General features: G+C 58.3%; 2 protein-coding genes across 5 annotated transcripts in view; one reads left to right on the top strand and one right to left on the bottom strand.

The window, feature by feature from the left end:
• The window catches only part of PDZD7 (PDZ domain containing 7), an 18,356-nt gene extending 6,861 nt beyond the window's left edge, over positions 1-11,495 (top strand). Inside the window, exons 6-17 of the mRNA XM_060125504.1 lie at positions 522-582; positions 970-1,377; positions 1,878-2,075; positions 3,248-3,340; positions 3,652-3,702; positions 4,294-4,469; positions 7,510-7,601; positions 7,727-7,818; positions 7,970-8,041; positions 8,899-9,492; positions 9,801-9,901; positions 10,323-11,495. Of these exons, the coding sequence (XP_059981487.1) occupies positions 522-582; positions 970-1,377; positions 1,878-2,075; positions 3,248-3,340; positions 3,652-3,702; positions 4,294-4,469; positions 7,510-7,601; positions 7,727-7,818; positions 7,970-8,041; positions 8,899-9,492; positions 9,801-9,901; positions 10,323-10,538 (2,154 nt within the window). The 3' untranslated portion in view covers positions 10,539-11,495. The remainder of the gene's footprint in view (positions 1-521; positions 583-969; positions 1,378-1,877; positions 2,076-3,247; positions 3,341-3,651; positions 3,703-4,293; positions 4,470-7,509; positions 7,602-7,726; positions 7,819-7,969; positions 8,042-8,898; positions 9,493-9,800; positions 9,902-10,322) is intronic.
• LZTS2 (leucine zipper tumor suppressor 2) lies at positions 11,347-21,546 on the bottom strand. Of its 4 annotated transcripts, none has more exons than XM_060125506.1 (5): positions 21,426-21,546; positions 15,599-16,048; positions 14,321-14,968; positions 13,523-13,774; positions 11,347-12,700 (listed from the first exon to the last, which is right to left on the bottom strand). In XM_060125506.1, the coding sequence occupies exons 2-5, from the start codon at positions 16,004-16,006 to the stop codon at positions 12,017-12,019; spliced, it is 1,992 nt and encodes a 663-aa protein (XP_059981489.1). In that variant the 5' UTR covers positions 16,007-16,048; positions 21,426-21,546; the 3' UTR covers positions 11,347-12,016. The 4 variants fall into 4 exon arrangements, with proteins under 4 accessions (XP_059981489.1, XP_059981488.1, XP_059981491.1 ...); XM_060125505.1 differs by lacking the exon at positions 21,426-21,546 and adding an exon at positions 18,570-18,711; XM_060125508.1 differs by lacking the exons at positions 14,321-14,968; positions 21,426-21,546 and adding an exon at positions 18,570-18,711.

Below are 21,546 nucleotides of genomic sequence, written 5' to 3'. Positions count from 1 at the left end.
AACACTCCTCCTCTCTCCTACTCTGCCCCCATTCATTCATTCAATATTTTTGAGTACCTACTACACGGCAGCCACTATGCCAGGTACTGGGTCACAGCAGTGAACAAGATAGACCAGGTCTCTGCTACTGGAGGGAAACAGACAAACTAGGCGCATGCGGCCTGTGACAGCTGCTGTAGGGAAATTAACGGAGAGGTGGGATGGGGTAATTTGGGAAGGCTCTTTTAGCCGGGGGCTCAGGACCTTTCAGCTCTGAGGAGGTGACACCTGAAGAGCTGGCCATAAGACGAGCTAAAGGAAGAGAAGCCAGGCAGAAGAGACAGCAAGTGCAAAGGCCCTAAGGTATAGAGGAACTTGGCACGTTCAGAAACAAAGTGGCTGGTGTGGCTAGAAGAACATGATGAGCTCGGAGGAGAGTAATCAGGTTGAAAAGTTGACTCCCGTCCCATCGCTCCTCCATTCTTACCCTCCCTCCTCACCCACTCCCCTGTGCCCTCCTGTGCCCACCATGCCCTCCCTAGGAGACTGGCCGGTACCCTGCCTACAAGGAGATGGTTTCTGAATACTGTTGGCTGGATCGATGTAAGTAGCCAAGCCTCCAAGGTTGGAAGGAAGGGGCTGAGGCCCTAAATTGGGGCTGAAATCTCTGAAGAATAAGTGGGCAGGGGCACCAAGATCTCCTCAGGACTTTCACACGCCCAGAGCCATTTATGGGCTCTCCTCCGAGAAGCTGCCGTTCCTTTACAGGCTCTCCTGGGGTCTGGAGTTGCAGGGGGTGGTTGAAGAAGAAGTGACTTGCTTAAGATCTCTCAACCAGTCAGTGGCAGGACGGCTGAGCAGCTGGTTCCCTAGACCCCATGCTTACAACCTTGCTGCCGCCAAGCCCACGGGTGGCCTGCAGCCCCGGCAGGGCCCCAAAGCCACCCGGCCGCATCACTGAGACGCCCTTGCCCTCCCCACTGCCCGCAGTGAGCAACGGGGTGCTGCAGCAGCTGTCCCCCGCCTCGGAGAGCAGCTCCAGCGCCTCCTCGTTCGCCTCCAGTGCCCCCTACAGCTCGGCCGATGGCTGGAGCTCCCTGCCCTCGGACCACATGGATGTCTGCCTGGGGCCTGAGGAGCCGGGCAGCTGGGGGCCAGGCCGGGGGCGGGCAGACACGGCCATGCAGACGGAGCCAGACGCGGGGGGCCACGTGGAGACCTGGTGTAGCGTGCGGCCCACAGTCATCCTCAGGGACACGGCCATCCGCTCCGACGGCCCCCCGCCTGCCCCCCGCCTTGACTCTGCGCTCTCTGAGTCCCCCAAAACTGCTCTGCTCCTGGCCCTCAGCCAACCCCGGCCCCCCATCACCCGCTCCCAGAGCCACCTGACCTTGTGGGGTATGTGGGGGATGGGGGGCTGCTGCTCTCTCCGAAGCCCCTGCTCCAAAACCTGTCCCGCACCCTGCCCTGGGCCCCAAAGCTTCCTTTGCGCCAGGCTTTGCCCCAGCGCCAGCTGCAGAATACACTCAGACCCTGCTCTGGGCTCCATTTCAAACTAGCCCTGGACCCCAAACCTACCCTCAGCCCCAGCCCCAGCTTGTCATCCCTGGGCCCCAAACCAGCCCTAACCCAGCCCCTCCATCCTGGAGCTCCCAGCCCTGTCTACAGACAGACAGACTCACGCACACACTCCTCACATAGCTGTAGCTGTGGGTGGGGGAGGGGTAGAAAGGTGAAAGAGGAACCCCAGCCCCGTGCTCATCCCCACCTCCCCACATGGCTGCAGATCCCGTCTGCCCCCTACTCTCCCTTTTCTCTGCCCCTCCCCACACCCCTGCCCCTCGTCCTTCCCTTCTGCCCACCCCTCCAGCCCCCCGGGTGCTCCCTCGTGTCTGCAGAGGAGAAGAAACAGCGGAGGAAGGAGAAGTCGGGGTCCCCTGGGGAGAAGGGGGCCCTGCAGCGCTCCAAGACCCTGATGAACCTCTTCTTCAAGGGAGGGCGGCAGGGGCGGCTGGCAGGGGACGGGCGCAGAGAGGCCTGGACGCTGGACAGTGGGAGCACAGCCAAGTCCCGCCCCCACCCGGACCTGGAGAAAGGTAAGTACTGGGCAGGTCAGCCAAGCAGGACAGAGGAAAAGTCCACTCCGGCCTCCAGCAGGTCTGAGCTTAAATCCCACACTGCTTCGTCCTAGCTGTGAGCCACCACTTCACCTTGCGAGCGTCATGAGTAAAATGAGAGTAATAATACCTATTTCTTTGGGAATAATGAGGAATAAGTGAATTAGTGTATGTTAATCACTTAGCACATGGTCTGACACACAGAAGGTGCTCAGAAAATATAATGGTCCTTGTTATACTGCCTTATCTTCCCATTTTACAGAAGGGAAAACTGATGAGAGTCACAGCATAGACGAGAAAGCCTTGGGTCAGATCCCCATGCTCTTGGCACTGAGGGGAGGCAGGGCACTCCTTTTCTAGAGCATTTGGCTTCACCTCCCCTGGCCAGAGCTCCACAGGCTTTACCCAATTCTAGAACCATCTTGAGCAAGGCCATTTGTAGATCAAGGGGCAGGTAGGAAGGCCTAGACAGGCTTCACTCACGTCGGGGGCTTCCTAAGGACACTTACAGAGGGTGTCTCATCTCTCTCTGGTGAGATTCAGAGACTGGACCAAAAATGGATAAGTTGAGACTATAGGGGTTGCCTGTAACAGAAACTCAACTCAAGCTAGCTTTAAAAAGCGCTTCTTGGCTCAGCTACTGGTGTAAGCTGGGTCTAAACGTTTAAACAATCTTCCCAGACATCTGCCCCCTTCATCTTCTGGTTCCTCTTTCCCCTGGGTTGGCTTCATTATCTTGCTGGCTTTGCCACTTGGAGGTAAGAAGGCCACTGTCGCTTAGCAACCCAGGGGAAAGAGCTTCTCCTTAAATAGTTCCAGCTTAAGGCTCTCATTGGCCCAGCTGGGATCAGGCGCCCAACACATCACTTGTCATCTGGGAGAGAGAGAGGTGCTTTCATTGGCCAGCCTGGGTCATGTGTCCACCCTGGAGTACAGGGACTGAGAATGGGGTGGGGGGGTGGTCCCCAAGTAAAATCAGGGTGCTGTTTCCAGAAGGGAGAGTGGATGTTGGGTAGGCAAAAACAACCAGGGGATGAGGGGCTGGGCCTTGACCCTCCCTGGGGTCTCAAGGTGACAGTCTCATGGGAGAGACAACCCCTTCAAATCAGGGCAGGCCAGCCCCCTCCCTAAAGCCATCTCTTTTTCCAAAGCCCCCAGGGCCCTGCTCTCTCCTGGTTCTCCTCCTACTTCTCTGGCCACTCCTCTCCTTCAAAGGCTCCTCTTTTTCTCTCTGTCCCTTGAAGGTAGGTGATTTGCCCTTGGGGTTCTTCCCTCCATTCATTTGCTTCCAAATGAACCTCCATGAGCAGGGTGCAGACTGTACCCTCTCTTGATCCAAAGCCTTCACTGACTCCCCATTGCCTGTGAATGAATCCCTGGCCTGAACATGGCCTTCAAGACCCTCCTCAATAGCCTGGCCTCTTGCTTCCCGGTCCTACCACCTTCCAGCCTTGAACGCTCCATTCCAGCCAGTGATCCAGCCAGTCCTGAGCCCCCAAACCCCATTTTCAGATTGGGGACCAGGGCTGCAACTGAGCCTCTTTCTTCTTCATAGCAGGGGGAGTGGGATCCGTGCAGAAGTTTGTCACCTGGAGGCTGAGACGTGGTAATGCATGCATCCCTCTGCCAAGCCTGGTTTACAGTAGAGCTGCAGATGGGGTGCATATTGGGGGTAGTAGCTTAGGGGCTTTGGGCTAAACTCAGTTGGGGTCAAGCATGGGGGATCAGACAGATAGGAAGGTACACACTGGGGGGCAGCTAAAAGAATTGGACTATACTTTCTAAGAAAGATAGGGTTGCAGACAGATATTGGGGTGCATTTTTGAGGAATGGGAGCTTGAGTTGGGTCTCCCCAAAGACAGATTTTTGGAGAGATGAGGGAGGTAACCTTGCTAGAACTCCAGTAGGGACGTTCAGGGGGTCCAGAGGGCACTGGGCTAGGACTCCACTAAGGAACAGCCTGGGATAGGGGTCTGTGTTGGGGGCTGAAGGGCCTGGATTGGAGCTCCAATGATGAGCAGATTGTATGGGAGACCGTGGTGGGGAGCATCTGGGCTAGACTGGGATTCCGTCGGGGGTACATGGGCCCCTTAGCCAGTCTGTTCTGGGGTCTGACCCCACTGAGGGGAGCCCTCCTGCCTCCTCTTCTGGATGGCTCCTGGCTCCTTCATCATACCCTTTTGCTCCTGCCCTGCAGACCGGGAGAGGGGCCGGACTCTGCTCTCTGCCAGGTCCAGGAGCCCCTCCAGCCAGCTGCCCAATGTGGATGAGAGGGTGCAGGCCTGGGAGAGCCGAAGGCCCCTGATTCAGGACCTGGCCCGGAGGCTGCTGACTGACGACGAGGTGCTGGCTGTCACCCGCCACTGTTCCCGGGTGAGCCTCTAGCCCGTCCCCAGCCCTAGTACATGGTCACTCAGTCTCCCAACCCTTCATTCAGGCCACTATCAATTGACAAGTATCTGGGCTTGACACTGTGAGGCCAGTGGTAAATAAAAGCAGAAGTTACCCCTGTAACTCGTGAGTGCACACAGACACACAGACACATGGACACACAGACACACAGACACACACACACACATGCTGAGCTCACAGCGAGGAAGGGAAGATAGACAGTAACTAAAACCTAAGCACCCATACTGACAAATCATGTGAAGTACTGTGAAGAAAAAGAACAGGAGAAAATAACCTAAGAGGCACAAACTAGATGGCGTGGTCTGGGAGGGCCTCCCTGAGGAGGTGATATTTAAGCTGAGCGGAGAAGGAGCCAGACCAGACAGGTGATGAGTTCGGGACTTGAGTCCCTGCAGTCACCTTCTCTGTTCTCTGTTCTCTTCTAAACCCAGGCTTCCCCACCCCTCATGCCTCCTTCCACTCCTGGGTCAGCCAACAGGTCTGGCCTCATGCCAAGCACCCTCCCCTGTTACCCAAGTCAGTAATCTTTTGTCCTCCCAACATACCCCAAGTCTCCCCCAACACCTGCACTGTTGCTCTCTGTTTCGTTCAACTTCAGACAGAAGCAGAGGGCCCCACGGTGGGGTAGAGGGTAGATCTGAGGGAGTCTGTGTAGCCTGGGTGTTGGGGAGGCTGCAGGAGGCACAGGCCACGCCCTCCAGGAGGATTGGAAGGCCCTCTCCTGTCCCTCTGCCTCAAGAACCTGCAGGTTTCCTGTGATGGGTTCCTTGTGCTCGATCTGCATCAGTGTACGCGTGCTCCTGTATACCAGGGCAAGCTGAGGAGTTTCAGGAAATTGTTTGTGGTTCCCCCGACTCCCTCACCTTGGTCACGGTGGGGCTGTGTTATGTCTGTGTGACATGTGCATTTGTTAATCTCTGGGGCACCTGAGTTTGTGTTGACTTAACTGTACGGTTGTATCTGTGTGTATGTCACCTGGAGACTGAGGCACACTAATTCATGCATCCTTTTGCCAATGCTTGGTTTACAGCAGAGCTACATATGGGGGTGCATCTGGGGGGCAGCTAAAGGCCTCTGGGCTAAACTCAGTTGAGTGTCACGCTCAGCTCTGAGCGCCACGTAGGGCTGTGCGTACCAAGCCTTTGTGAGCCTGCAACTCTAGGCCCTGGCCACTAGGTGGAGCTCTGCGTCAGTTTCTTTGGTAGGCTCCTGTTCCTCCACCCCTCTGCTCCTCCCACCCTGCCCAGGCCAGGAGGGCCTCTCTCTGTGCCCCAGAGCACCTAGGGAGCAATGCCTACCACCCAACCTGACCCAAGCCCCACCCACACCAAGAGATCAGACCCTCGGGGTGGAGTCCTGGCTGGAATGATTAGTAAAGCTCTGCTAGTGACTTGGATGTGTGGTTCCCGAACCCCAAGCCTCCCTTCTCTCTCCCCCTCTGAGCCATCTCCCCACAGCCGCCAGACCAGGTATTATAAACCACCTCTCTGATCACTTTACACTCCCCAAGCCCCCTTGCAGCCTCATATCTTTGGCAGAAGAGAGTACAGGTTCCTTATCCTCACATTCAAGGCCCTCCCTGATTTGATTCCCCAATTCACTAACCTCTGCTTTCCCATGGTCACCACATCACATCCTCTTCCCTTGGTATAACATATAACACTGGTTTATACAGCCTACGAATTGCACAACTCTAGGGGCACTACTCACACTGTAGTCACAAACTGTACAGCCTATATGGAGGCCCTCCATGTCCCCCATGTTCCAGTTCAACCTCTATCTACCCATTATTCCACACTACCCTTTCCTGCCAGCTATCATGCTGTTTCCCTGCATTTATCCTTAAGAGTCAGTGAAAGGCCATCTCCTCCATGCAGCCTCCTTTGATCTTCCCACCCTCCTCTGAGACTCCCTCTGCCCCGTCGCCAGTGGTCTGTAGTTTACTGGAGCATGTGGCTCTCTGTCGTTGTGTCCCCACTGCCCAGTACAGGACCTGGCACTTAGTGGAAGCTGAACACAGGTTTGTGGACCTGAAGTGTGTGCACATATGTGACTGGTTCTGTGCAATTACGTGTATCTCTCTCCAGACAAAAGGGGGTGTATTGTCCATATTTGTAAGTGTGGTTCCCTGTAATTTTGTGTGTGGTTTAGGGCCACACACACAGTTGAATTTCCAGATATTTATGAATGTCTCACTCTGGCCACCAGGGTGTGCTGTTTCCCTGTGTCTGGGCACGCCCGGGTTGCTCTGTGTGTGTCCCGGAACCAGTATGTGTGTCCCTCATGGCACTAGGGGGCAGTGTGCTGTCCAAGTCGGGTGGCTCCCAGTATACAGTTTGCCAGTTTGTCTGCGTCGGTGGAGTGTGGCTGGTGGCATCGGGGCAGTGCCAGGCAGAAAGGCCTCCACCACCCTGGGTACTGACCGGAGAGGCTTTCTGTAGGGCCACCCCTTCCCCAGAGTCCCCATTCCAGCCTTGAACAAAGCCTAATTTGTAGGTCTGTGCAGACACAAGCTGGGACAGCCAGGCGCACAGCCTAGACTTTGGCTCAAATTCCTTCCTTCAGCCCGGGAGGTGGGGTGGGGAGCAGAGTCCACGCCCTGCATATCCTTTTCCGGTACCACAGCAGGCAGGAGCCAGAGCTCTCAGGTTCCAGTCCCTCTTCACACTTCTTCATCTGTGTGGCCTGGGGCAAAGTCCTTCTCTCTGAGCCTCAGTTCCCTCATCTGTGAAACGGGAATAATTGACGTCTCTCTCAGAGTGGTTGCTAAATGAGGGACCGTGTTGTACGAGGCCTAGAAAAAGGCCTAAAGCTGCTATTGTTACTGCTGTTACAGCTCTGTCATTATTATTGCAGGCTTCCACCCAGTCACCAAGATAAGACAGCCCGGGGGTGGGGAGAACCTCTCCAAAACGTGGGGTCCCTCCACGCCCAGGCATGCCCCCTCACCGGCCTCTGGAAGTCCCCGCTGCTATCTGACCTGTGGTGCCTCTCTCTGCAGTACGTGCATGAGGGCGGCGTGGAGGACCTGGTGAGGCCCCTGCTGGCCATTCTGGACAGGCCTGCGAAGCTGCTGCTGCTGAGGGACATCAGGTGGTGAGGGCCTGGGGGCAGGAAGGGGATCCCCGATACCTCCCCTAACCTCTCCAGGGCTGAAGTCCCTCCGGGCACCTCCAGAACTGAGCCCTGACCACCCCTCGTCTCTTGCCCTCCCCCAGGGGTGTGGTGGCCCCCACAGACCTGGGTCGCTTCGACAGCATGGTGATGCCTGTGGAGCTGGAGGCTTTTGAGGCCCTCAAGAGCCAGGCAGGTCAGCAGCCAGGGGGCAGGACTGTGGATCCCGAGCCACAGGTGGGGCTGGGGGCGTGGCCTCCCAGTGGAGAGGGGCAGAGATTGCCTGGGCCCTTTCAGCTGGGCCCATCAGGGAGCCTTGTTCCTGACCTGCTCTCCTCTCCAACCAGTTTGGCCTCCTGCCTTGCGACCAGCCCGGCAGGACACACCGCCCAAGCGTCACCTCATCACTCCTGTGCCTGGTCAGTCAGAGTCCCAGAGCCCGGGGAGGGGGCACACCCTAGGGGGGCTGGGGGAGGGAGAGTGAACCTTCCATCCTTGTCCCCATGTGGGCTGTCGCGGCTCCAGAGGTATGTGTGTTTCCCTGAAGGAAATCCCTCGTCTGCCAGAACCATTTTCATCATGTCCACTCACCATCTGTACTATTATTTACTTAATAATTAAAAAAATTTTTTTAATTAATTAATTTTATTTTTGGCTGTATTGGGTCTTCGTTGCTGCACGTGGGCTTTCTTTAGTTGCGGCGAGTGGGGGTTGCTCTTCATTGCTTCTCATCGTTGTGGCTTCTCTTGTTGTGGAGCACGGGCTCTAGGAGCGCGGGCTTCAGTAGTTGGTGGCTCGCGGGCTCAGTAGTTGTGGCTCACGGGCTCTAGAGCGCAGGCTCAGTAGTTGTGGCGCACGGGCTTAGCTGCTCCAAGGCATGTGGGATCTTCCCGGACAAGGGTTCGAACCTGTGTCACCTGCATTGGCAGGTGGATTCTTAACCACTGCGCCACCAGGGAAGCCCCTTAATAATTGGGTTTTAAATCCACTCACTTTTTAAATCATCTCATTCTATGCAATAACCTCTGAGAAATTACCAGCTTGGTGTGGGAGTCATATTTTTACTTGCTATTGTAATAGTTACTTAAATAAAACTGTAACTATGACAATAGAAAGTTTTAAAATACTATTGCAATAGAACCCGGGCACGCTGCCACAGGGCCTGAGCAAACCCAGGCCTGGGTCTCCCTACACCAACAAAGGCAAGGACTGGGGTCTGGTAAGGTGGTCTGGGCTGTTGAGGAGAAGGCGGCCTGACCTTGGCCCTCTTCCCCAGACAGTCGTGGAGGCTTCTACCTACTTCCTGTGAACGGCTTCTCAGAGGAGGAAGATGATGGGGAGCTGAGGGAGCGTCTGGGGGGCCTCCAGGTCTCCCTGGGTGCCTCTGCCTCCCACCACCCTCATAAAGGGATCCCCCCTCTCCAGGATGTGCCAGTAGATGCCTTCATCTCACGCAGAAGCGCCTGCACACCCCCTCCCCAGCCACCCCCCGTGGCTCCCCGGCCCCCAAGGCCTAACTGGCTGCTGACAGAACCCTTGACCCTAGAGGGCCCTCGGCAGAGCCGGAGCCAGGGTCCAAGCCAGAGCCGCAGCCGCAGCCGCAGCCGGGGCAGAGGCAAGTCCCCCGGACGCAGGCGTTCCCCATCCCCGGCACCTATCCCCACTCCCAGCACAGCCAGCGGGCGCTACCACAAGCCTCGGAAGGCCAGGCCTCCTCTGCCACGACCTACGGATGGGCAGGTGGCCAAGGCAGGGGGCAGTCAAGGGCCCTCTGAGAACGGAACTGGTGGGACAGCCGAGGAGGCAGCCACGAAGGTCCCCAGTGGGGAGCTGAGGACCGTCACACTATCCAAGATGAAGCAGTCCTTGGGTGAGTCCAGGCAGGACTGCACCTGCTGGGGGGCGGGGGCTCTTGGGTGTGGGTGAGGTTGGTGGGCTTGGTTTTGGGGTATAACTAGGGGACCTGGGACTAGGGAAAGAATCGGGGTATTAGGATATAGTTGGGAGGGTCCATATTTGGGAGGTTTGGGGTCTAGAGTGAGTTGAGGATTGAGTAGTCATAGAATCTGGGGGTTTGGGAGAATTTGGGGGCTCTCTATTTAGGGCTGGGTTTTCCTGGGAGCTCTGGGCTTTAGGGGTGTGGCTGCATGGTAACCCAGTGTTTCTCCCTCTCACTAGGCATCAGCATTTCTGGGGGCATTGAGTCCAAGGTGCAGCCCATGGTGAAGATAGAAAAGATCTTCCCTGGGGGCGCCGCCTTCCTCAGTGGGGCCCTTCAGGTGGGTGAAGGGCACCCAGGCCCACTCCCTAGGCCCAGAGCTGAATTCTGGCAGGGGGCGGGGCTGGTATATGCTCATCTTCCAGCCAGACATGTTTAGACCAGGTCATGGGAGGAGGCTTGGGAGCAGCGGGGTTAGGCCTGAAGGATACGCAGACCTAGGGAAAAATCTGTCCCCTCATGCCAGCCTGCGCCTGAGGGTGGCCCATCCTGTTACACCGCTAGCCCCAAGGGACAAAAGGCAATTGTCTGCACCCCACCCTGCCCCCAACCGGCTCTGGACACAAAAGTCCCATTGTCCATCGCCTCCGCCCAGAGCCCAGATGGGGAGGAGTGTCCTAGCTGGTGGAGGTGAGAGGTTGGGTGGTGGTGTGGGGTTGACCTGAGGAGGGAGGTCTGTGATTCTCCCACCCCCATCCCAGGCTGGCTTTGAGCTTGTGGCCGTGGATGGAGAGAGCCTGGAGCAGGTGACCCACCAGCGGGCAGTAGACACCATCCGCCGGGCTTATCGAAACAAGGCTCGGGAGCCCATGGAGCTTGTGGTCAGGGTCCCCAGGCCCGACCCACTGCCCTTACCCTCTGACTCATCAGCCCTCACTGAACAGCGGCTTCCTGGTGACGATTCCCCTGCCCGCTGACCCCTTGATGGTACTCCAGCTACCTCCCACTGGCTCCCAGAACCTCCCATTAATGCCCTTCCCACCCATACCCAGACCCCTCCCGCTGATGCCAGGCTTCTCCAGCTGACCCCCAGCCCAGTGCCCTCTCCAGTCTTCCAGCCTCCTGATACTAATCCCAGACTCTCCCCGGCTACCCCGTAACTCTTCCCACTGACCCCAGAGAATCCTCCTGCCATCCCCTGGACCTCACCTACTAACCTCTTCAGGCCTCAAGAACCTGCCACTCCTGCTTGCCTTGCCTACCCGCAAAGCTCCGCACTGGTGGCTCAGATCCTCTCCCCCCACATTCTCCCTCCCCAGTTGTCACTAAGGCTCTGCCCATTCCAGATAAACTTGGTGTCAAGGACAAGGTGCTACTGGGCAGCTCTGTCACCAGCTCACTATCCCTAACCCCCCAAGACAGGAAGGGGGTTGGGAAACCCAAGGTCTGGGGCTTAGGATTGGTGTGCACTTTCTCATGATTCCCCCAGTGAGGGACAGGCACTCTCAGATAGGGCCCTCAAGGGGGTCACTGTATCTAGCCCCCAGCCCCAAGCAGTGTTCTGTGCAAGGGACAGGATGGGAGTCTTTTCTAGTTTCTCAAACCCCAAGAGCCCATTTCATGTTGTGGTCCACTAGGAACTCAGATTTTCTGCTGGATTTGTCCCTCCCCCATCACCCTTTCTCCCCGGAAGACCTCCATGAGGGGTTAGGGGAATAGCCAGCAAATAAAAGAGGGCGTGGGGGTCAAACAAGTTCCCGTAATCTTTATCCAGCACACTCATCATTTTCTAAAAACAAAAATTTTTTTTTTAATTTTTTTCTTTGGGTTTGTACAAGAAATTTACAATGTGAAAAATATACAAGTGAAAACAAGGCCATAAACCTGGGTGTTGGGGAGGGGCCACTTGGTCACAAATACAAATAAACAAGACATTTCTGAGTTCTTCCTTTGGTCTGACTATAGCCCCCTTACCCCAGGAGAGAGGCTGCAGAGCTGGAACCTGGGGATCAGACCCCGCTCCCAGCCCTGTCCCCCAAAACGGGCAGGGTGGGGGCAGGCACATCTGGAGCAGCTGGTGCTGTTTGGCTCGCTCTGGCTGTGTGATGGGGAGAATGTGGAGATGAGGGAGCCCCTTCCTCTTCCCAGCCCCCTGGCTGGGTGGGCTGGAATGCTGGGGGTGAACGGGGTTGGCAGAGTGGCAATGGCAGTAGTTGGTGAGTGAAATAGGCTGAGTGAGTAGGAGCCTCGGGGTGACAGTGAACACAGGGACCTTCAAGGAGTCTGATCTTGCTCATCCAAATCACAGGGCAGCCCTGAGTCCTTGAAAGAGGCCCAGAGGCCTGGATCACAGGGGACAAGTGGCCCTGGGGCCCTCCGACTTCGGGGCCCTCAGTGGATCTGAGGCTACCATCTGCATTCAGTAGACCTCCCCGCAGAGCTGGATGCCAAGGCCCTAGATTTCGGTGGCAGTGATCTCCTCCAGGCAGATGCAGGGAGCTGGCTCCGCCAGGCCCAGGTCCGCGAGTTCCCGGGCCTCCAGCTCCAGGCTGAGCTGCTGCAGCTCCTGCTCCAGCTGCCGGTTGCGTCGATACATCTGGATGTAGTTGTGCTGCAGCTGCTTCTGGTAGCGGATCACCTGCTCCTTCTCCGCCTGCCAGGCCAGCCGCTCCTCCTCGAAGCTGTCCCGCTGCTCCTCGCCTCGCCGCCGCTCCCGCTGTAGCTCCGCCCGGAGCCGCTCCACCTGGGCCCGCAGGCTGCCCCCAACCCCGGCTGCTGCCCGCTGTGCCTTGGCCTCATCACTCTCTGCCAGGAGGAACGGGTCAGCAGTGGCAGGAGGCACAGGGGGTTCCCGGAGGCCGGCCGCCTCGGTGTCCAACTGCCCAGCTTTCTCCCGCAGCCGCTCAGCCTCCTGGCGGTGCCGCTGCAGCTCCTGGGAACAGGCCTCCAGCTCCAGCTCCCGTGTTCGGGCCGCCTCCTGGAGGCCCCGTGCCCGGCCCTCACTGACCCGCAGTGCCGCCCGGGCCTCCCGCAGCGCCACTCGCAGGGCCACCAGCTCGCTGCCCTTCTGCACCAGCTCTGCCTGAGATTCCTTCAGTTGCTGCTTCAGGAGCGAGATCTCGCCTGACTTCTGGCACACCTGGGGGTGGGAGATAGTCAGAAAGGATGGTGAGAAGTGTTCTCCCAGGGTGTCAGGCCCTGACATCATGCTGGGCATTTAGGGAGAGGTGGTTTGATCATTATACCCATTTTACTGATGGGGATAATGAGACAGCTATTAATTGGCTACGGTGGAATACAGACCCAGATGTTTTGCTTTCAAAGCTGGGGTCTTTAAACCATCACAAAGCAGTAGCGCCCTGGGGACTGGGTGGTGGCGGGTTTGGTAGGAGTGGAAGCAACTGAGGGCAGTGCCCACATTTCCAGTTGAGAGGCACTACAGTATCCTGGTGAAAAGCAGAGACACTGGAGCCAGACTGCCTGGGTTCAGACCTCAGCTCAGCCACTGACTAGGTGTGATCTCTGGCTCTAGCCTTTCTGGGTCTCACTTTCCTCACCTATAAAATGAGGATATTAACAGCACCCACTTCACAGGGTTGTTACGAGGATTAGAGGATACACTCTACATTACACGCTTAGAATAGTGCCTGTTGAGCAGTAAGCACTACATTCTCATTCTTATTATGGCGGGAAGGCAGTGGATAGGAACGTTACTGGCTACGTGCGCACTTAGACCAGACCAATGAGGAGACCAAATGTGGAGGCCCAAGAAGACCCGCACCCAGAAAGGGAGGTCAAAGGGGGAGCCTCATCTCACAAAGGTGAGGAAGGGGAGGCCCTCTGGGGGTGGCAGGTGAGGGGGTGTGGCTGGGCCCCTCCTTTCAAGGCTTACCCACTCCCCACCCCCACCCCCACCCCCCTGCCAAAGGCCCTGCTCCCTGCCCATCCTGGTCTGGCCCACCTCCCACTTGGTCTCCTCCAGCCGTGGCCCGAGCTCCCGCTGCTCCCGCTCGAAGGTGGCGCAGCGCCGCTCCAGCTGCTCACGTTCCTGCAGCAGCTGTGCAAAGTCATCCTGCAGCTGCCGCTTCTCCTGCTGCAGCTGGAACACCTGAAGCTGCAGCAGCTGTTGGGCCCGCTGCGCCCGCTGCGCCTGGGCCATGCCGTCCTCTCGCAGGGCCTCGCGCTGCCAGTGCCGCTGCCGCTCCTCGTACACCTATGGGCGAGAGGGTAGGCCTGGGTCCTGGTGGCTCCCCCAAACCTCAAGCCCTGGCCACCCCCAGCTCCCCAATCACCGACTGCCCTGGCTCCCGTCCTGGGCTCAGGGAAGGTAGATTCCACTCAATAATTACAATAATTACAATACCAACAGTAGCAGCTACTTTTATGAAAAGCGACACAACAACAACAACAGCAAGCACTTCCCAGGTGCCAGGCATTAGTCTAAGCACTTTACACCCTTCACCCTACTTACTCTTCATGATAACCCTGAGGCCAGGAATATCCCCATTTATAGATGAGGAAACCGAGGCTCAGTACAACTAAGTAACTTGCTCAAGCCTGAAGGACAGTAAATGGTGGTGCTGTGTCAACCACTCTACAGTGTAAGCCAGACAGCTGGGGTGGGGATGGGGTCACAGTGCAACAGCCCGACACCTGCCCCTCAGCACAGACAGAAATGCTTCTTGTATTCCCAGCACCTGTGGATGTCCTGCCATGCCACCCCCGTCACTGCCACTGACCACACCCGGCACATGGTCACCTCGCTCTCGTCCAGACTGTCCCGCAGCTGCTGCAGCTCTGCCTCCCGGTCTCGGAGCTTTCCTTCCAGGACACAATGCAGCAGGGCCTCGTCCGAAGGGGGTGGAGGGGGTGGAGGCGGTGGCGGGGAGCGTTCCCCACAAGAGCTGCTGTCAGGGGAGGCCCGGGGACCGCTGCCCAAGAGCCCCCCGGCCATGCGGCCCCCCAGGGAGCCTGTGCTCTTGCTGGAGGAAGATCGGCCGCTGTCTGAGTGGGAGGGCCCAGTGGGGGCCCCTCGGGCTGGCCCAGGCAGTGCCCCCCGCCCAGGGCCGTGGGAAGGCAGGTGCCCGCCTGGGGAGCTGGTGGCTGGCTCTGCACCCCCGGTGCTGTAAGTGGGCAAGCTGGACAGTGAGTTTCGGCCGGAGTCGGATAGAGTTCCCGATGGACAGCTGCTGGCCCAGCCACTCAGGGTCAGGGGTTTGTCGGCAGCCGAGGAGGAGGAGGAGGAGGAGGAGGAGGCAGGGCCCCCAAACAGCTGCGTTAGGCTGCCTTGGCTTCCTGACAGTCCGGCAGCCCGAGGACCCAGGAAGCTAGGTAGGGATGGTGCCCCTCGAGGTTTGGGCAGCACTGGCTTGAAGGCTGTTGGGCGGATCACAATTTTCTCCATGTTCTGAAATGAGGTGCCACTTGACAATGGGGATGAGGCCGCCCAATCTTTCAAAGCCCTTATACTCCCTGCCCTCCCATCCAGGGTCCCCAATCCCCATATACTAATAACAATTGCTCCCACTGGCTGAGGGCCTCCTGAGTGTCAGCTTTATGTCAAGTAATTTAAAACGTTCCTCTCAGATCATTACAACAGCCATACAAGCAAAATATTATCACTATCTCGTCCACAGATGAGGAAATGGAGGCTCAGCAGAGTTACGGGCCTTGCTCAAATTCAAACACATTGTTTTAAGTATAAAACAGTATTTCTAAGCAGCTAACACTTATCGAGTACATATTACGTGCCGGGCACTAGGCTAAACACTTTACACACATGATTAGATGTAATTCTCCCAACAATCCTGTAAGAGTTGACCTATTACCTCCATTTTACAGATATAGGAACTGAGACTCAGAAAGGTTAAATGACTTCTCTGAGGTCATACAACCAGAATGAGGCAGAGTTGGGATGAGAACCCAGGTCTGGTGAATCTGGAGCCCACACTCCTCCCTCTAAATAGGTCTCCTAATTTTGGCTTCTCCAGGGGACCCCTGATTCCACCCAGGCCCCAAAGAAAGGGCTGGTCCTCACCTTCTCCAGCTTTCCGGAGACAGGGATGAGCTTTGGTGGGGGACCACGGAGATGGGCATTGCGTGCCCGCTGCTCTCGGGCATCTTCGATGTCACTGCTTGGGCTGGGGGGTGACTCTGTCCGGAAGTCTTCATTGACGTAGGTAAAGTTGGTGCCAGGGACAGCCTTCCTGGGGGGCACAGCTGGGCACAGCGGCTCCTGTGCCTCATAGCCACCCTGCAGCAGCCCATCCTGCTGGCGGAAGAAGGTGGGCCCAGGGGGACCGTGATGGCGGGGAGGAGCCGGCCCCCCAGGGCAGGGCCGGCCTGAGATGAGGCTGCTCACGCTGCCCATGGCTGGAGCTTGTGGGGCAGTGGCGGCCTCAGGAGCGGGCTCCAGTGGCACTGGCAGCGTCTGCACAATGGCCATGGCAGCAGAGGCTCAGGCCTGGCCAAGGGCCTCCAGGGAAACCTGTGAGCAGGGCAGTGGTGTCAGTCTCTCCATCTCGAGCTCCCTCCCTATATAAGGTCTCGAGTTCCTCCTGGTCCTTTGTCCCAGGTCAAACAGCCCCGACATCAGTAACAAACAACGATACCCTCCCCGCAAGGCATCCTCTCCGAGTCTTGGCAAGAACCTCAATTATCCCTGGGCCCCAGGCCACTGCCCAATTCTGGTCTAAACATGGCTGAGGACTGAATCTACCAAGCAGGGATGATGACGGAATGGGGCCCCACAGAGGCCAGGACTCAAGTTAGGGAGGGAGCCCTCTCTACCAGCTCCCAGCACCAGTCCTTGGTCCCCTGGGACAGGTGGCCTCATTAGAGGCAGTCTGGGCAACCTCAGGGGTGCAGTCAGCAACTCAGATGGTAATTAGGAAACAAAGAGCTAAGGCCAGGCAGTGCCCAGCCTCCCCCAGCTGGGCCTCAGTTTCTCCCAGACAGACAGGCGGCAAGGGTGGAGCTGGTCAAACAAGAACTCAGAGCTCTTAGGGAGCCCACAGGTACCCTCTGGGGTCTCCTGCCTCCAAGAGGTGGATGCAGGCTCATGCCTGTTTCCATGACAACTAGCCTCACCACACCCAATCAGTCGGGCCTAGAGAAGCCTACACAGACCCACTGCAGACCCCTATGAAACACAGACCCCTATGAAACCTTCTAGCTTTGGACATTCCCCAGAGTAACCCCAAGGGGATGAGGATAGAAGCTCTACCATCACCTCTGGCAGCTGCTCCAAGATCTCATTTCCCTGGAGCCCAGGGAAGAGGGCTCCACCTCCCCAGGCCCTGCTCCTTCCTGGAAGGGGACAGCAAGTCTCCACCCGGAACTCCCTCCCCAGTCCTGAGGCTGAAGACCAGGACTCAGGCATCTGCTGAAGTCATCATGCAGAACGGGAGCCAAGAAGTGGACAGAGAATTGCGTAGGAGTAGGAGTGTATGCATCTTACTTATTTGTGTGTGTGAAACTGTGTGTACAAGAGCATGAATCTGAGCACTGTGTTTGAAAATATCATGAATGAATGTGTGAGTATATATGTTTGGATAGATGCATTAGTACATTCAGATATACATGCATATGTATGTGAACTCATATGTGCATATCTTACAAAAGTGTGTGTGTAAATAGGGTGTCTCTCTCAGAAAGTATATGAAAGTCACAAACGCATACATAAGTGAATTTGTGGTGTATGACTGTGACTATGTGAGAGAATATGTTTGGTTAGATGTCCATTCATATATACATGAGTTTATGTATCTTACACAAGTGTGTGAGTAGGAAATGAGGGTGCACAAGTGTGTATAGAGCACCGTGTGTGCGTGGGAGCATGTGAGAGAGAGGGTGAGAGCCTGGGTGGCACGCAGGGCCAACTGGGTGAGTGGGAGCCTGGTTTTTGTCACTCACTGGACTGTGGGGAGAGGAGAGACACGTTGAGTCTTTGCTTGATCTGCTCTCCTTCATTCTTGCGTGTGTTCCGTTAAGTCCGCCCCCACCCCCCCTCCCCGCTCAAGTCAGAAGATCTGGAGAACCAGGGAGGTGTCCAGACTGAGGAAGGAGGAGCTGGGAGCTGGGGGTCGGGGTGACTGGTGTCCACGGAGCAGGGGCAGGGGCTGAGTCCACCCCACAAGCGCCAGCCCTGAGCAAAGCCAATGGAACACCCCCTCCTCTGCCCTCTCCCAGACCACTCCAGGGCCTGGAGGAAACAGTGGGGAAGGGGCTTCTTAGGGGGCCATGGGGGCTGGCATCTCTGTCTCCATTTCCCCACTTCTGTGAGCACAGAGAAAGTGGAAACTGAGGGGAGGAGACAGAGAGATTCAGACAGGGACCCAGAAGACAAGAAACAAAGACTGAGAGAGGCCCCAGGGTCAGGCAGACCCAGTGAGCCAGGGTCCCTGCGCGCCACGGAGCCAGGAGCCCCTAAACCCAGAAGAGACACTGAGCTGGGCCCTGAGAGCCAGACACCCAGGGAGCCAGCGCCAGGCGTCTGGAGAGCCAGGCCCAGCCAGCCCGGCTCCTGCTCTTGAAGCCCGAGAGAGAAGGAGGGGCAAGTGGAGGCTCCATTTTGAGAAGTGCGTTTGTGGCTGTAGGAAGGGAACCCCCAGCTCTCCCCAACATCCTTGAGGAACCTCTCCGGCACAGCACACACTCCCCCCGCCCAGTGGGGACTACTGAGGGCTGGGTCCAGCCGGGGTCCGAGGGAGGTCTGGCCGAGGTCCGAGCTCCCACAGACCTGTTTTGAGGGCAGAAGAGTTCGGGAAAGTCTCCCCCTCACCAAACTCCAAGGACCATCCAGCGGGATCAAGTCTGGGATCACGAGTTGCCATTCCGAGACCGGAAGCCGGGAGCCCCCAATCCACCCTCCGGAATCCATCCCCCTCCGACCCCCGCCGCTTCCATAAAGTGGGGGCAGCTGTAGAATGCCGCCTCCCCACGGGACCTCGGCCGTGCATAAGTTGGGGTCACCCCCAGGTCGCCTCCCAGCCCCGGCCCCCCCTCACCTCCACCGCGCTGCTCCATGCTCAGCCCCGGGCCGCCCCCAGCGCTCCACAGGCGCGCCGACCGGCTCCAGCCCGCGCGCCGCTACTCGGAGCGGCCCGGTCCGGCCCGGCCCCGCCTCCGGGGAGCCCCCGGCCCGGCCCGGCCCAGGCCCCGCCCGGCCCAAGTGGGCGGTGCAGCGCGGGGGAGGGTCCGAGGGGCGACCCCGCCCCCGGGGCGCGGATAAGCGTAGGCACCCTGTGTCACGCGTGTCCGGCGAGGCGCACGCACGCAGGGGCTACGTAGCGGGACTCAGATTCCCTCCCTCCGAGGCGCCGTGGCGGTGTGTCTGGAGGCTCGGTCGGCTCAGGACTAGGCGGCAGTGGGTCACCCTGTACCCCTACCCGAGCCCCGGGGCCAGCGGCTGCTGATCATTGTTCGAGCACAAAGGGCCAGGCGCCGCGGCGGCCGCCCTTCCCCCTCCGCTCCTCTGGTCGATGCCAACCCCGCCCCCCCCACCCCCAACACACTCTCCGGCTTCGGAGTCCAGAGAGGGAGGCCGAGGGTCAGCTGCCCCCCACGCTGGGCCCTGCGCCCCAGCACAAGTCGGGGGCCGAGGTTTGGTGGGTGTTTGCCCCACCCGCAGCGGGTTGGAAGAGGCACGCTTGGATTTGCGGAGGCGGCGCCACCTAGCGGCCTATTCGGAGAACACGCCCAGTCACCCCAACCTTGGGGGGTCCCTACCCGACTCTCCAGCACTGTGCCCTCTCCCACTAGAGCCCAGGCCTCCCCCGAGCGCGGCTCTGTGCTCCCCAACCTTCCCTCCGAGTCATTTGCTAAGAGAGAAGTCATTGATCGAGAGGCAGCCCCTGAACCCCCAAAAGTCACTGGGGTGAGCTGGTCCAAACTTACAGGCCAAGCCTACACGAGCCTCACAGCCGACAACATTCCACTGTCTTCTCAGGGTCAGGGATATTCTCACCCTCTGGCAAACAACACTGTCTTAACACCCACACGATCTTTCCCACATTCAGTCTCACACAGCCACAATCACACAGTCTGTCTCGTCCATCACAAGGTTCCATGTCCCTTCTTTCCATAATCTTCAGGCCAACTCACAGAGATACACTCGGTGTCACACGCCTAGTTGTGCACAAACACTCGGTGTCACACGCCTAGTTGTGCACAAACACTCGGTGTCACACGCCTAGTTGTGCACAAGCTTTCACAGCTCGAGTTCCTTCGCACCCAGTCACAATCTTAAATACACTTCGTCTCCTAAGTATGTTTCACACTGACAGTCTCATTCACAGTCACAAAGACAACTTCTTACACATACACGTTGTATTTCACAAACATTTTAACACATAGACTTGCCCGTAGGGGTCTCTGTGACCTAGTCAGGTCAGCTGATGCCCGCACCCCTGGGCAAGGACAGCCTCCTGCCCCCTAACCTCGCCCCCCAGGGCCAAGGCCCGCCGGAGCTCCTCCGCCCCAGGAAGGAGCATTCCCCCCCTTCCAGGCCACAGCCCTGGCCGGCTCTCAGCTCTATTTTTAGCTCTATGGAAAGGGTTGTTTTTCTTTCTTTTTCCCTGTAAAGGGAAACATAGCCCAGCCACCCTCAGGCTCACCCTAGACCCTCAGCCTTACAAGAACAGACTGAGCCCCCCTCCCCCGTGGAGACCCCCTCTGCTGGCCTTACCCTGATCCCAGCCTCCTGGGACACCAGGAGCCTCCTCCCCTTTCTGGCAGCCTGCCCAGAAGCTCCGGCAGCAGCTGGGCTCAGCGAGTGTGTAGAGGTGGGGGGTGGGGCAGGGAGGGAAGCCGAGGGCCGCTGCCCACTACCTCATTCCCTGGCGGGAGGGGGGCCGTCTTCCCTTCTACCAGAGGGAGATAGGCCCACTCTGGTATTGAGGTGATGTGTACGCTCATGCATCCTCTGGGGAAGGGGGACTCCCACTCTTGCATGAGTGGGCCTTCTGCTTCTACTTTGGGGGTAGGAGCTCCCAGTTCTGCAAGGAAGAGTGGTAGTAGGAAGGGGACCCACAGGCGCTCCCGCAGCAGCTCCCTGGGCTGGAGGACCGGGCGGGGGCTGCTGTACACTGCCATCCAGAATAGCACCCCCTTCAGGGATACTTTCAGGGATGGGGGCACCATGTTCCGGAGAAGGAGGACGAGGAACCCAGGTAACCCCACCCCAGCGCGACAGTCTCCGGTCCTCCTGCGCTACCCCAACTCCAGGGGACGTTGTGTTCCCATTCCTGGGGGAGGGCTGATCACCTCCAGGAGGAGAATGAAATACAGCCCGGCAAGATACCTGGCAAACTTGCTGAGTACCGCGGAGGGAGGTTCCCGCCCCGAGGCTGGGGTGGGGGGAGGACAGCCCGCTGGTGGGCGAAGCGATCACGTGCTCAGCGCCTGTTTACGTCTTAGTCTTCACCTGCGGGCGGCAGGGAAGCAGGAGCCTCCGGAGGTGTCCCACCCGGCCCGCCCCCATCCGCGGTCACTGGGCGGCTCTTTCCTCCCACCCCCATCAAGTACGCGACAGCAGCGCGCCCTGCCCGCTGGGGGGTCCTCGCGGGCCATTGGCGCTGCTCCACGGACTACTAGCGTTAACTCACTGGGCGCGTCCGCCCCGGAATGCACGTGTGTTCGTGTGTCTCCAGTACGCGTGTGTGTCTGTGTGCGCGCGTGTGTGGGCCCGTCAGTGTGAGTTTCCGTGTAGGTTCCCTGTTCAGACTCCTGGCCTGCGGCCCCCGGACCGGGGACCCCCCTCCTCAACCCCAATCCCCAGCTTCCCCAGATCGGGAAAGTTCGCTCCGGGGCGGTGTGCGGCAGGCGAGAGTTCCTGCACCTCCGCGGCCCCACCACTCACTCACCCAGCGCCACCTGCACCGCCGTTCCAGCTTTCGCCCGGCTTCTGCTCCAGAGCCGGTACCTCCTTGCCGCGGACCCGCCGGCTCCCAAGCCTGCTCCCGGTTGCGGACTCCGAGCGCCCGC

Source organism: Lagenorhynchus albirostris, chromosome 16 (genome assembly GCF_949774975.1).
Source record: "Lagenorhynchus albirostris chromosome 16, mLagAlb1.1, whole genome shotgun sequence".
NCBI lineage: Eukaryota > Metazoa > Chordata > Mammalia > Artiodactyla > Delphinidae > Lagenorhynchus > Lagenorhynchus albirostris.
This window is presented reverse-complemented; position numbering and strand designations above follow the sequence as displayed.